This window comes from Oryctolagus cuniculus, chromosome 18 (genome assembly GCF_964237555.1).
Source record: "Oryctolagus cuniculus chromosome 18, mOryCun1.1, whole genome shotgun sequence".
In the NCBI taxonomy this organism is placed as follows: domain Eukaryota; kingdom Metazoa; phylum Chordata; class Mammalia; order Lagomorpha; family Leporidae; genus Oryctolagus; species Oryctolagus cuniculus.
In genome coordinates, this window is record NC_091449.1 from 11,183,865 (window position 1) to 11,198,829 (window position 14,965).

The window sequence follows — 14,965 nt, forward strand, 5'->3', positions numbered from 1 at the left end:
CACTGTGTAGCTCCAGCTGGCTCTGAGCGGGGGACGTCCCCGTCTGTGTATACAGCAGGCCTGCGCTGTGTGGCTCCAGCTGGCTCTGAGCGGGGGACGTCCCCGTCTGTGTATACAGCAGGCCTGCGCTGTGTAGCTCCCGCTGGCTCTGAGCGGGGGACGTCCCCGTCTGTGTATACAGCAGGCCTGCGCTGTGTGGCTCCAGCTGACTGAGCGGGGGACGTCCCCGTCTGTGTATACAGCAGGCCTGCACTGTGTAGCTCCCGCTGGCTCTGAGCGGGGGACGTCCCCGTGCAGTGACCTGTTCTCTGCTTTGTCACTGCTGACTTGCGGGTTGTCGTTGTGCCGTCCTCCTTGGGGTGTCAGTATGAGCACACGGCTGGCGTAGTGTGAGCCCCGTAGATAAGGGTGGGGCTCTCCTCACATGCACAGCTCCCTCGCCCCACAGTGCTGAGCGGCGGCATCGTCCCCACTATGACTGCGTCACAGTCCAGCAGTTCTCTGGATGAAGGCTCAGGTGCCCCCCCACTTCAGGTGCAGCATTCAGATGTTTGTGTGTGGAAGATGTCTAGAAAGGTAGCCTCCAAATTAAAAAGTAAATTCTTTTAATTATCTATTTGAAAGAGAGAGAGATCTTCATCAGCTGGAATTCCACCCGCTCTCCCATGTGGGTGGCAGGGGCCCGAGTGCTTGGGCTGCACCCACTGCTTTCCCAGGCCAGAGCAGGGAGCTGGTCAGAAGGGGTTGTGGGTGCCCGGGCGCCGCTGGGCTCACCTCTCACTGCCAGGTCCCAGAAACTGTGCAGTCTGCCTGTCCTGTCAGCAGTCAGGTGGACGCATTAACTGCTGAATTCTTTGTTTTTCTAAATATTTGAAGACATCCAAATGCCAGGTTCTTTCCTTTCTTTGGGCCCCAGAACTACTGTTCTCTTCAGAGTCCTGGAAGAAAGGGCCCCGCTGACTGGGTCCTTCTGTCCCCTGTAGGTGTGCTGTGGGAAGGGCCCCGCTGACTGGGTTCTTCTGTCCCCTGCAGGTGTGCTGTGGGAAGGGCCCCGCTGACTGGGTTCTTCTGTCCCCTGCAGGTGTGCTGTGGGAAGAGGGGAAGGCGGCCTTGGAGCAGCTACTCAAGTTCATGGTGCACCCCGCCATCTCCTCCATCAACCTGACCACAGCGCTGGGCTCCCTCGCCAACATCGCCCGCCAGAGACCCATGTTCATGTCCGAGGTGATCCAAGCCTACGAGACCCTGCACGGTGGGTTGATGGCCTCCCCTCGTCCCCACGGCCTGGCTGCTCGCTCTTGAGCAGATGTGAGCCAGGCGCTGTGCCCCAGAGCGCCCTTCCGTCTGCCCGCACGTGGGCACGAGGGACGGGTTCCCTGGTCCGAGCTGGCGTTGGGCTGAGGGGCGTGCGGATGAAATGCGAGTTTTCTCCACGCTGACTCCATGCTGACTCCCACTGGGGCAGCAAGCACGACCGACTCCCAGCCCTCTGGCTCCAGGCTTCCGAGCATCCACGTAGCAACCGCAGGGGTCAGAGAGCGTCTCTTTCCAAGGGGCGATGCTCATTGTTTCTGATTGGCCAAGCAAGATTATGAGCCTGTCTCTGAACCAATCACTGTGGCCAAGGGAATGTGGGGTTCTCGCTGGCACCCGGTCTGCTACCCACTTGGACCGAGAATGGAGACAGAATGGTTCCCTCAGAGCAGCAGGGGGGCATTGCTGGCTAAAGGGACAGTGGGGGCCAGGCGGGCTGCAGCACAGACGCACCATTGCGCTGTGGGCCAGGGGGCGCGTGCTCCGCAAGGTGCCCGTGGACAGTCATTCTGGTAGCGGGGGAGGAGCCCAGCCACGAGCGGTTGCCGAGGTTCAGTGGGGGACTTGTGGAGGTGAAGGCGGTGCTTGTGGCCCTCCTGAGGAGAAGCCTTGGGCAACCCCGAACCAGAGGCGGGGGGACTGGGCCACGGCTTAGTGAAGGGGAGGGAGGGGTTTTGGCTGGCAGTGGTGGAGACCCCTTGTGTGCTTTAAGCCTCACGTGCGAGGGGACTGGTCACGAGGTCGATGCCTGCAGGACCGCTGCCCGGGGCTGGGGGTGGGAATCCAGACTGACAGGGCCCCGCGAGGCCTGTCCAGAGCCCGAGCTGCTGCTTCCCCCACAGCCAACCTCCCGCCGACGCTGGCCAAGTCTCAGGTGAGCAGCGTGCGCAAGAACCTCAAGCTGCACCTGCTGAGCGTGCTCAAGCACCCGGCCTCCCTGGAGTTCCAGGCCCAGATCACCACCCTGCTGGTGGACCTGGGCACGCCGCAGGCCGAGATCGCCCGCAACATGCCCAGCAGCAAGGACGCCCGCAAGCGGCCGCGCGACGACTCGGATTCTGCGCTGAAGAAGATGAAGCTGGGTGAGCTGCAGGCCCCGCGGGCTGCTGGGAGGCGGCCGGGCGCGAGCACCGTGCGAGGCTTGCTCAGTTAGGCCCTCTGCGAGTGTTTTACAGCGTGGTCCTTGGAGAAGTTCCTGAAAGTGGAAGTAAGAGGCAGACTTGCTCTAGTGAAAAATTCTTTGAATTGTAAACGTTTTCAGGGTTAGGCTTGCGACGCAGCGGGTTGAGCTGCTGCTTCGAACGCCTACATCCCGTGTGGCAGTGCCTGGATTCGGGTCCTGGCTTTGCTCTGATGCCTCAAACACTTGGGTCCCTGCCACCCACATGGGAGATCAGGCCCTGGATTGGCTGGCTGTTGTGGGCCTTTGGAGAGTGAACAGTGGATAGAAGATCTCAGTCTGTCTCTGTCACTCGTACCTTTCAAATAAATAAACATACATAAGTCAGATATTCTTTTTTTTTTAAGATTTATTTATTTATTTGAAAGGGAGAGTTACAGAGAAGCAGAGAGAGACGGGGAGAGAGAGGTCTTCCGTCCGCTGGTTCACTCCCCAGATGGCTGCGACGGCCTGAGCTGTGCCGTTTTGAAGCCAGGAGCCAGGAGCCTCCTCCGGGTCTCCCGTGCGGGTGCAGGGCCCAGGGACTTGGGCCGTCCTCAGCTATCTCCCAGGATGCTTTAGCAAGGAGCTGGATCACCAGTGCCAGACCCAGTGCTCCAGTGTGGGGTGCACGTGTGCTAAGTGGTGCCTTAACTTCTGGATCACCACGCCTCTCTCCCTTAACATTTTTTTTAATTTGTGCATGTACGGTTTCCAAAAAACTCATGACACGTGTTTATTATGAAAAACTAATCATAGGGGTTTTTTTTTGCACTACAGTAAGCTTAACCTTTGCTTCCATCTTTGAACTTTCTAAAATGCTTTTATATATAAAGCACTCCTTTCCTTTTATTTGTAAATAGATTTTCTTAAGAATATTTATTTATTATTTTTTTTAAGATTTATTTATTTACTTGAAAGAGTTACACAGAGAGAGAAGGAGAGGCAGAGAGAAAGGTCTTCCATCCGCTGGTTCATTCCCCAGATGGCTACAACGGCCAGAGCTGTGCCAATCCGAAGCTAGGAGCCAGGGGCTTCTGGGTCTCCCACACCAGTGCAGGGGTCCAAGGACTTGGGCCATCTTCTACTGCTTTCCCAGGCCATAGCTGAGAGCTGGATCAAAAGTGGAGCAGCCGGGACTCGAACCAGCACCCATATGGAATGCCAGCACTGCAGGCGGCGGCTTTACCCACTATGCTGCCTTGCTGGCCCTAGATTATTTATTTATCTGAGAGGCAGAGTTATAGACAGATTGAGGGAGACACAGAGAGAGAAGTCTTCCATTTGCTGGTCACTCCCCTGATGACTGCTCTGGCCAGAGCTGCGCCGATATGAAGCCAGGGCTTCTTCCAGGTTTCCCCTGTGGGTGCAGGGCCCAAGGACTTGGGCCATCCTCCACTGCTTTCCCAGGCCACAGCAGAGAGAGCTGGATTGGAAGTGGAGCAGACAGGACAGGAACCAGCGCCCATTATGGAAGCCAGTGCTGTAGGTGTAGGCTTAGCTTGCTATGCCAGTACGTCGCCCCACGTCCCTTTCTTGATGGCCTCACAGTCTCTGCTACACGGGTGCTTCAGCCTGTCTCTCATGACAGACTTAGTTTGTGTTCGCTTTTGGATGTAAAGATGCTGTGGTGTAACATTATTGCCTGAGTGCCCTCATGGAATGCATTCCTAGCGGTCAGATTCCTGGGCCAAAGGCTTTATGCACGCACTTACCTCTTGCCCACCAGTTTTATTGTTTTTTCAAACTGTTTTAGAATAATTTTTGAATTTACAGACAAGTTACCCAAATGGCCCTGAAATCTCCCGGGTTCGGGAGGGCTGGCTCTCCCGCCGTTCAGTTCACGCATCCTTCTAGCCTCACGAATCAGTGCCTCGGCCTTGCCTTGTGTTGTGTGACGCGGACACTGGGAGGAGGCCCTGCTGTAGCGGGGTTGGGGAGAGGAGGGTCCCCACCCAGCTGGGTTCATTGTCTCCCGTCTCATGATGGGTTCAGGTTCTGCACTGGGGCAGTGACGCCCTGGCCGCCCTGGGGCGCGGGACCTGGAGGCACGTCCTGTCAGGCTGTCCCTGTCCCGGTGACGCTAACGTGGCTCCCTCGGTTAAGGCCGTGTCCACCAGGTTTCTGACGTTTGTGGTGTCTAGTAGGCTGGGAGGGCAGACTTGGAACTCTGTGAAGGGCCTGCTCCTCTCCAGACACTCTCCCAGTGGTGTTAGCGCCCACCCGTGCTTGGCACCTGCACCCTTCCTGTGCCCACAAGCTGGCATTCTGCGGTGACACTGAACTGTCTTCCCCTCCTGCTTTTTTTTTTTTTTTTTTAAGATGTATTTATTTATTTGAAAGTCGGAGTTACACAGAGAGAGGAGAGGCAGAGAGAGAGAGAGGTCTTCCATCCACTGGTTCACTCCCCAACTGGCCACAACGGCTGGAGCTGAGCTGATCCGAAGCCAGGAGCCAGGAGCTTCTTCCAGGTCTCCCACACGGGTGTCCTGGAACCCTCCCCCTTGGCAGGGACCCAAATACTTGAGCCATCCATTGCTGCCTCCCAGGGTGCACATTAGCAGGGAGCTGGATCGGGGCGGAGCTGAGGCTAGACCCCAGGCACTCTGATGCCGCTGCTGGTGTCTCGAGGAGCGGCCCAGCGGCTGTGCTGAGCACTCGCCCCGGGAGATCCTTCTTTCCAAGCCAGACTGTTTGCCTCAGATCTGGCTCTCGGTGACAGGGTGGTTCTCTGCTTTGGAAACATGCACATGTCTACACGTAGGGTTTTTGTTTTGTTTTGTTTTGCACTCAGATATCAAGATGCTGCACTGCTGTGTGTCCCAGGGAGGACCGGGCAGTAGGAGCTTGTCCTGCAGCTCAGGCCGCCCAGCTAGGGCCACCGAGTGTTTACCTGGTCCTTGCGTGGCTCGGCGCTCGTCCCAGGGCCGGAGGAGGCTGTGCGTCTCTCTGTGTGTCTTGGCCACTGCCATTTCTCTGGCTGTTGCTCCTTTTCCTACGGCGGCTCAGCCCTCGCAGTGGCGGTCCCCATGCCCGTGGCTGCCGCGGGAGAGGCATGCGTTGGGGGCTTTCTGAGGCGGCTGCGTAACCGGTCACCGTGTTTCTGCCACTGTGTGTAAATCGTCACCCTGCTGCCATCCCCGTGCCCACGTTAGGAAATCCCGATGTACACGAGGCTTTTCCTCTGGCTCTAGCTGTGTGACCGGAGCCTGCAGCGCACTCAGCCAGCGACGCGGGAGGGCCTGCGCCGTTTCTCTGCGGAGCAGCGGCGAATCCCCTAGACATTTGGTCTTCGATGTGAGCCCCTAGGGGAGACACCCAGAAGTGGTGCTGCTGTGGCGACAGGGGCGTGCACACTCGAAGCAGGGTGTGCTGTCCGACGGCGCTCCCAGAGGTGTTTGTACGCAGCACGCCCCTCCTGCGACAGTGCAGGCTTCTGGGGTTTGCCAGCACATCAGCAGGAAGTGCGACCTGAACAGGTTTGGGGGTTGTACTTCCCAAGCTCCTGGTCAAAGACAGAACCTTTTAAACAGTTTAAACAGTTAAGCGTGTGAATTGATTGGCTGACGTTGTCTTCCGGCTTCTTGAGATCGGCTCGAGGGGTATGGCTCATTCCCATTTCCCAGATGCAGAGAGCAGAGGCCCAGAGACAGGCAGTTGGCCAGGGTTGATGGCGCTTTGATGGCAGAGGCAGAGTTGCTGCCTGGATCTTCATCCACGGTGGGGCTGCCGTCTGCTGGGCCTGCCTGGACACGTGGGCTTCCTGGGAACGGGCTGGGTCGGGGCTGCTGTTCTCTCTAGAACCACATCCTGTTCTCTCTCCCGATCCTAGAGCCCAACCTGGGGGAAGACGACGAGGACAAGGACTTAGAGCCAGGCCCATCGGGGACCTCCAAGGCCTCGGCCCAGCTCTCAGGCCAGTCAGACACAGACATCACAGCCGAGTTCCTGCAGCCTCTGCTGACGCCCGACAATGTGGCCAATCTGGTGAGGCTGGGCGGTGTCAGGAACCCCGTGAATTGATGATTGGGATTGGGCATTGGGGGGCCAGGATGGCCGGCGCCTTCCTCAGATTCTCAGGGATATAGTGACCTGCAGGGCGGGCGCCAGCCTGCAGCCATGCCGGGCCCACATGTTCCCACTGGGCACTGGGGAGGAGGCCTCGTCCCAGGCCCAGCAGCAGCCACCCTCCGCCTCCCCTCCACCTGGGGACTCTGAGAGCAGAGTTGCTGTGTCAGTGGGATTTTGGTCACGGGGAAGTGAGAAGGAGTTTTCTCTCCGCTCAGATCTCTGGTGGCTTCAGGCCTGACAACGAGCCGCCGCCTGCTTCCCCCGCCCCGTATGTCCCTGGGCATTGCAGACTCAACATCTGAACGCACACTGGGAAATCTCCCCACACTCCCCTGCAGGCCTGCGGCCCTCCCACGCCCTCCTTGGCAGGCCAGCTTCCCAGATCCCAAGCCAGCAACCGGTGTTAACCTCTTCACTCTCCCCCTTCCGCCCAGCCCCTGCCCTGCTGTGGGCCCACCTGCACTTGCTGCCCGGCTCCGGCCACCTCCAGTCGCTGGCCGTGCGGAGTTTGCAGAGTTAGCTTCAGGCCACACCTCTGCTCTGACGCCAGCCGTGGTTCTCTGTTCACGCGGAATTTAAACTCAGCTCACCAGGGGAGGCCTCTGATTTGGCTTCTGTGATCCTGTTGTACCTTTCTCAGCTTGTCTCACTCTGGAAAATCGTCCTCTTCACATTTGTTGCCAGGATGTTGGTGGTTTTTTTTTTTTTTTTTTTTAAGATTTATTTATTTATTTGAAAGTCAGAGTTACACAGAGAAAAGAAAAAGAGAGGCAGAGAGAGAGAGATCTTCCATCCGATGATTCACTCCCCAGTTGGCCACAACGGCCAGAGCTGCGCCAATGTGAAGCCAGGAGCCAGGAGCTTCCCTGTGGTCTCCCACGTGGGTGCAGGGGCCCAAGGACTTGGGCCATCCTCCACTGCTTTCCCAGGCGATAGCAGAGAGCTGGACTGGAAGTGGAGCAGCCGGGACTAGAACCGGCGCCCATATGGGATGCCGGTGCTGCAGGCCAGGGGGTTAACCCTCTGCACCGCAGCACCGGCCCCGGTGGTTCTTTCACAGTTGGAGAAGCCCGGCTGTCTCTGGTGCAGGCCCCCTCTGCTTTGCGGTACCTCGCCATGTCCAGCCTTGCCTTGGACATACATGCTGGTTTTTTATCATTCCAAGAACTGGCTCTTTGTTTTGCTGATTCTTTTTTTTCCCTTTATTAAAATATTTATTTATTTATTTTGAAAGGCAGTGTTAGAGAGGGAGAGAGATCTTCTATCCACTGGTTCACTCCCCAGATGACTGCAATGGCCGGGGCTGGGCCAGTCCAAAGCCAGGAGCTTCTTCCAGGTCTCCCATGTGGGTGCAGGGGCCCAGGCACTCGGTGCATCAGCAGGGAGCTGGATCGGAAGTGGAGCAGCTGGGACTTGGACCAGCATTGCAGGCGGTGGCTGTACCCGCTGCGTCACAACACTGGCCCCTTGCTGATTCTTTTATAACCTTCTCTGTTGCTTTTATTGTGTTCTGGTAGTTTCTTTGAATGTTTGTCCCAAAGTTTCAAATTCAGTGCTTGGTTCATTAATTTTCAATCATCTTTTCCAATGTAAGTATTTTCAGGGTGTGTGATTTTCCATCTGAATACCATTTTAGCTGCATTCCACATACTTTGATATGCAGTAATCTCATTATCTTTCTGTTGTAATTATTTTATTATTTAATATATGCATTTAAGGTTTGGAATGTATTGAGCATTTAAAATTACCTTTCATTACCAATTCCTAAAATATGTGGGTGTTCTGGTAGGGTGCTGGGTTTTTTGTTTGCTTGCTTTTCTATTTTTAAATTTATTTTATTTGAGAGAGAGGTGCTCCATCTGATAGTTCATTCCCCCAATACGCCCAATAGCTAGAGCTGGGCCAGCTTGAAGCCAGGAGACAGGAGCTCCATGCAGGTCTCCCATGGGTGGCAGGGACCCGAGTACTTGCATTATCTGCTCCCTCCCAGGCAGGTTAGCAAGAAGCTGGATTACAAGTGGAGCAAGCAGGGGTCAAAGCAAGACTGACGCAGGCTGCAGCATCCCAAGCAGCAGTTCAGCTGAGAGAAAGGGAGAGACAGACACACACAGAGGTCTTCCATCCACTGGTTCACTCCCCAGCTGCCTCTAGTGGCCATGGCAGGTCTCCCACATGTGTGCAGGGCCCAAGGACTTGGGCCGTCTTCCGCTGCTTTCCCCGGCGCATTAGCAGGGAGCTGGATTGAAATTGGAGCAGCCGGGACTCGAACCAGCATCACAGGCGGCTTCACTCCACTGTGCCACAGCACCGGCCCCCACCCCAGCTTGTTTTTAAGTCCATTTCCCACCCATCCAGTCTTCACTGAGCCTCTTTGCGTGCTGTGGACATTCTGTTGCCCTTCAACCTTCTCCCATGCTGCTCCTGCACCTGCAGTCGACTTCCCTAAGCCCGGCGGCTCCTTGCCCTCTCCTCAGTTCCCGCCCTACCTGCTGCTTCCCTGGGAGCGGAAGCCTCGGGAGGCCTCTGGGTGCAGCTCCGGCCACCTCCTCTTTTCTCAGCCACACCGAGAACAACTGTGTTGTTCCCGCTGACTGCCCCCAAAGCGGGGCTGCGCCGCAGTAGCCCTGGCTGTGGCCTGGTCGTGGGCTGGAGGCTGTTGAGCTCACAGTTAAGAGAGGCTCTTCTTCCGGGCACCCACAGGTCCTCATCAGCATGGTGTACCTGCCTGAGGCCATGCCCGCCTCCTTCCAAGCCATCTACACCCCCGTGGAGTCAGCCGGCACCGAAGCCCAGATCAAGCACCTGGCTCGGCTCATGGCCACACAGATGACGGCCGCAGGACTGGGGCCTGGTGAGTGGCACTTGACTTGACACTCCACTCGCTGCGAGAGCACCCCCTGCTGGTGGTGCGCGTGAAAGTCACGTGAAGGCCAGTGCGTGAGTGATGGTTTTCAGGCCCTGTGTTTAGGTCTGAGTTAAACCAGACGGCCTGCTCCACCTGCTCACCGTGGCGTTGGTCAGGTCACCCAGCGTCTCAGCCTCAGTGTCTTCCCCGCGCTGACAGCGCGACTGAGTCAGCGGAGCGCACAGCACCTCAGAGTTTCTAGAGTGAACCCCCCGGCCAAGGGAGGGGCCCCTCCTCGCTGCTTCCCAGACAGCACCCGGGGCACCCCCACAGATAACCACCCCCAGACAGCACTCGGGGCACCCCCACAGATAACCACCCCCAGACAGCACCCGGGGCACCCCCACAGATAACCGCCCCCAGACAGCACCCGGGGCACCCCCACAGATAACCGCCCCCAGACAGCACCCGGGGCACCCCCACAGATAACCGCCCCCAGACAGCACCCGGGGCACCCCCACAGATAACCGCCCCCAGACAGCACCCGGGGCACCCCCACAGAGAACCGCCCCCAGACAGCACCCGGGGCACCCCCACAGATAACCGCCCCCAGACAGCACCCGGGGCACCCCCACAGAGAACCGCCCCCAGACAGCACCCGGGGCACCCCCACAGAGAACCGCCCCCAGACAGCACCCGGGGCAACCCCACAGAGAAACGCCGTGCTCACTTCTGCCCCGAGCTCAGCTCTGCCTGTTCTTGAGCTTCGTAGAAGAGCAGTCTTCAGAAAGTTCATGGAAACAGCTATAAATGGATTTCAGACTTTTTTGTACCAAAATAAGTTTACCGTTTAACTTCATTTTCCATGAACTGTGGAAGTACCTTGTAAGTGGGATCACAGGAAATCAGGCTTCTTTACGCGTTGTTGGTTATTTTTAGTTGACATAATAATGACACGTCTGTAAGGTACAGTGTGATGATCTGCATGTGCTCAGCATGGAGTGATCAAGTCAGGGTGACCTGTGTTTCCAGCTCCTTGAGCATTGGGTGGGGAGTTTCCAAGCCCTCCCCTCCCCTCCCCTCCCCACCTCTCTCCTCTCCTCTCCTCTCCTCTGTCTTTAAAGGTTTATTTATTTATTTGAAAGAATTGCAGAGAGGGAGAGACAGATCTTCCACCCATTGGTTCACTCCTCAAATGGCTACAATGGCAGGGACTAGGCGAGGCCAAAACCAGGAGCTTGGACCTCCATCTGGGTCTCCCACGTGGGTGCAGGGGCCCAAGCACTTGGGCCATCTTCCGCTGCCTTCCCAGGGGCACCAGCAGGAAGCTGGATCGGAAGTGGAACAGCTGGGACTTGAACTGGTGCCCATATGGGATGCTAAGATGCAGGTGGCAGCTTAACACGCGCACCACAGTATGAGTCCCCAAAATCCCTTCTACTCGTGCTTTATAAAATGTGCAGTAACTTACAGACTAGGCTTGGACTAGAGCTGGGCACACAGGAGGGCCTTGGATGGGGTGGGCAGGCCTGGCGCGCGAGCACCGTGTGCCGCCTCCCTCAGGCGTGGAGCAGACCAAGCAGTGCAAGGAGGAGCCCAAGGAGGAGAAGGTGGTGAAGCCAGAGAGCGTCCTGATCAAGCGGCGCCTGTCTGCTCAGGGCCAAGCCATCTCGGTGGTGGGGTCCCTGAGCGCCATGTCCCCCCTGGAGGAGGAGGTGCCCCAGGCCAAGAGGAGGCCGGAGCCCATCATCCCTGTGACGCAGCCTCGGTGAGTCCTTGCAGCTGGGCCCGGCCCATAGTGTGCAAGTGCGTGTGCACGGTGGGCGATGTTCAGACAGGACAAGGCCTCAGCCAGGTCAGCCAGGCTCTCCAGTTCCAGTCGATGCCTTAGCCATCGAGCCTGTGGTTTCCCCTCTTGTGTGTCTGAAATTGGGAGGATAATAGTGTCTTCCTCCCGGGGGCCAGACAGCCAAAGTGGGTAGCTCTTGGGGTTCACAGTGATGGGGACCGGAGAGCACTCTGCGTGCTTGCTGGCCTGTGTGAGTGTGAGTGTAGAGTGTGGTGAGTGTGAGTGTGACTGTGGTGAGTGTGAGTGGTGAGTGTGGTGAGTGTGACTGATGAGTGTGAGTGCTAAGTGTGGTGAGAGTGAGTGTGAGTGGTGAGTGTGGTGAGTGTGACTGGTGAGTGTGAGCGCTGAGTGTGGTGAGTGTGAGCGCTGAGTGTGGTGAGTGGTGAGTGAGTGTGGTGAGTGTGAGTGTGAGCGCTGAGTGTGCCGAGAGCTGTCCCCGCTCGCTCACAGCACCCTCACGGGTGCATCACCACGTCCTGGTCCTCACTTCCTAACGAGCGCTCTGGCTGGCAGGCCTCAGGCTCGTTGGGTTCAGAGAGACAGAGTGGGGCCGAGAGGACAGGCGACTGTAGGCCGGCCATGTCCTCGAAGTGGGCAGTGGCCAGCCTGAAGCCAGCCCTGGGTGCAGAGACCGCTGCGACGCTGTCCCTGTCCCTGCTCTCCCATAGGCTGGCGGGCGCCGGCGGGCGTAAGAAAATCTTCCGTCTAAGCGACGTGCTGAAGCCCCTGACCGACGCCCAGGTTGAGGCCATGAAGCTGAGTGCTGTGAAGCGGATCCTGCGGGCCGAGAAGGCCGTGGCCTGCAGTGGGGCGGCCCAGGTGTGTGCCTGGTCCTCAGCCCCTCCCCAAGGCTTCCCTCTGGTCCGGCCAAGTGCTGTAGCGCCCAGCCCGCCATGCACAGCTGATTCCGCCTCCGTGAAGCCCACAGTGGCTGCAACTCCGCCCTGCCGTGCCGGGAGCCACAGGCACCCTCGTGTGCACCGGCGGGGAGCGCGCACTGGGAGGTCCTCGCGAGTGTTTGGGTTCAGACGTGCCTGCTCCTGAGGCCTGATCCTGCCGCTTGCTGACAGGGGGACCTCAGACAATGTCCGCCTTGCTCTTGGAAGTTAATGTTTGTTTGTTTGTTTTAAGGTTGATTGATTGATTGATTTGAAAGAGTTACAAAGAAAGAAAGATCTGTCCACTGGTTCACTCCCCAGGTGGCCACCATGGCCAGAGCTGGGCTAGTCAGGAGCCAGGAGTTTCTTTTTCTTTCTTTCTTTCTTTTTTTTTTTTTTATTTTGTTTATTTATTTATTTATTTATTTTATTTTTTGACAGGCAGAGTGGACAGTGAGAGAGAGAGACAGAGAGAAAGGTCTTCCTTTGCCGTTGGTTCACCCTCCAATGGCCGCCGCGGCTGGCGCACTGCGCTGATCCGAAGCCAGGTGCCAGGTGCTTCTCCTGGTCTCCCATGGGGTGCAGGGCCCAAGCACTTGGGCCATCCTCCACTGCACTCCCTGGCCACAGCAGAGAGCTGCCCTGGAAGAGGGGCAACCGGGACAGAATCCGGTGCCCCGACCGGGACTAGAACCTGGTGTGCCGGTGCCGCTAGGCGGAGGATTAGCCTAGTGAGCCGCGGCGCCGGCCTTTTTTTTTTTTTTTTTTTTTTTTTTAAGATTTATTTATTTGAAGGTCAGAGTACACAGAGAGAGGAGAGGCAGAGAGAGAGAGGGAGAGGTCTTCCATCCGCTGGTTCACTCCCCAATTGGCTGCAACGTCTGGAGCTGAGCCAATCTGAGGCCAGAAGCCAGGAGCTTCTTCTTGGTCTCCCATGTGGGTACAGGGGCCCAAGGACTTGGGCCATTTTCTACTGAGTTCCCAGGCCATAGCAGAGAGCTGGATTGGAAGTGGGTCAGCCAGGACTCAAACTGGCACCCATATGGGATGCCGGCACTACAGGTGGAGGCTTAGCCTATTACTCCACAGCCCTGGCCCAGGGGATCTTTCAAGATCCTTTTCTAGGTCCTCTTATAGATTCGGTTTTATTCTGTGATGCTGGATGGTGTTTTCCTCCCTTCCCCAGTCTGGCCACACCAGTGTGAGCTCAGCTGGCCTCCCTCACTGAACGCACCTGCTCAGGGGAGGGGCAGCTGGCACTGACGCTCTGCTCCCCCCAGGTGCGCGTGAAGATCCTGGCCAGCCTGGTGACACAGTTTGACTCGGGGCTGAAGGCCGAGGTGCTGGCCTTCATCCTGGAGGATGTGCGGGCCCGCCTGGACCTGGCCTTCGCCTGGCTCTACCAGGAGTACAACGCCTACCTGGCAGCTGGCGCCTCGGGCACCCTGGACAAGTACGAGGACTGCCTCATCCGCCTGCTCTCCGGCCTTCAGGAGAAACCAGACCAGAAGGACGGGTGAGGGGCGGCTCGTCCCCGAGAGCCCTCCAGCTCCCCGCCCGCCCTCGCTTCTGCCTCGTCACCACCCACATCTTCCTGCGCCCACGCGCGTCTGCCTCTCCCTCCCCGCTCTGCGGCGCCCCCGGGCTGGGCTGTGGGTCCCACCATGGGCTGTTCCCCAGCTCGGCCCCATCGCTCACCCTCACCCTGTGTTTCCTGTGTGAGGTGAGGGTGCCCGCACCGGGCGCTTACCTTGGACACTGCACCCCTGGCCCTTGTCCGAATTGCTCCTGTAGCTGCCTGCTGTTCTTTCCTCCTTCTTTTCCTTTTTCTTTCTTTCTTTCTTTTTTTTTTTTTTTTAACTTATTTGAAGGAGAGAGAAGATCTTCCACTGGTTCACTCTCCAAATGGCTGCAGTGGTCAGGGGTGGAGCCAAGAGCTTCATCTGGGTCTCTTGTGGGGGGCAGGGGCCCGATTACTTGGCCATCTTCTGCTGCTTTCCCATCAGCATTGGTTGGGAGCTGGCTCAGAAGTGGAACAGCTGAGACTCGAACCTGCACCCATATGGGATGCTGGTGTCCCAGGAGGTGGCTTTAATCCGCTATGCCACACTGGCCCCCTCTACCTCCCCCTTAAAAAAAAGTAAAAAAGATTTACTCATTAGAAGGGGAGAGTGAGCTTCTAGTTCACTTTCCAAATGGCTGCTGGGGCTGGGGCTGGGCCAGGCTGAAGCCAGGAGCCTGGAACTCCATCTAGGTCTCCCTTGTGGGTGGCAGGGGCCCAAGCACTAGGGCCTTCCTCAGCTGCTTTCTCAGGCACATTAGCAGGGAGCTGGATTGGAAGCGGAGTAGCCAGGACTTAACCAACGCTCTGACACAGGGTGCTGGCATTGCTGGCAGCAGCTTAGCTCGCTGTACCACACCCTCTGCTTATTCTCAGCCTCCAGCTTACCCGCCCGTCCTCTTGTGACAGTCTGTGACACAGGTCCCGTGTGAACACTTCCCTGCCGGGAACTGTCCGTGGTTCTCCATGACCTTGGGGTGACATGCAGCCTCCTCACTATGGCCCAGGAGGCCTGGGTGACCCAGCACCCCAGACGTTACCACAGTGGCCTGCTGTCTGGCCCTCAGACTGGCAAGGTCAGGGCCTGGTGCTTTGTATTCTGCCAGGAATGCTGTCCTGCTCTTGGCTTCTCCTCACCTGCCAGCATTGACTCCAGTGTTCCTCGGGGTGGCCTTTTTTGGCTCTCAGATCTAGAACGATCCCCTCCCATTGCTATACTAAAGTTAAGCATTCCTGTTTTTAAAAAATGTTTATCTTAATCTACTAGAAAAAGAGGTCTTCCTTTCAC

The 14,965-nt window shown here is 57.4% G+C and overlaps 1 protein-coding gene across 4 annotated transcripts in view; it reads left to right on the forward strand.

Annotated features, from left to right (window-relative positions):
* Positions 1-14,965, forward strand: part of SYMPK (symplekin scaffold protein) — a 37,066-nt gene that overhangs the window by 11,272 nt on the left and 10,829 nt on the right. For all 4 annotated transcript variants that reach the window (XM_070062074.1, XM_070062075.1, XM_070062076.1 and 1 more), the window contains 7 exons: positions 1,082-1,252; positions 2,157-2,396; positions 6,306-6,460; positions 9,245-9,395; positions 10,953-11,157; positions 11,907-12,057; positions 13,397-13,632. In XM_070062074.1, coding sequence (XP_069918175.1) covers positions 1,082-1,252; positions 2,157-2,396; positions 6,306-6,460; positions 9,245-9,395; positions 10,953-11,157; positions 11,907-12,057; positions 13,397-13,632 — 1,309 coding nt within the window. The remainder of the gene's footprint in view (positions 1-1,081; positions 1,253-2,156; positions 2,397-6,305; positions 6,461-9,244; positions 9,396-10,952; positions 11,158-11,906; positions 12,058-13,396; positions 13,633-14,965) is intronic.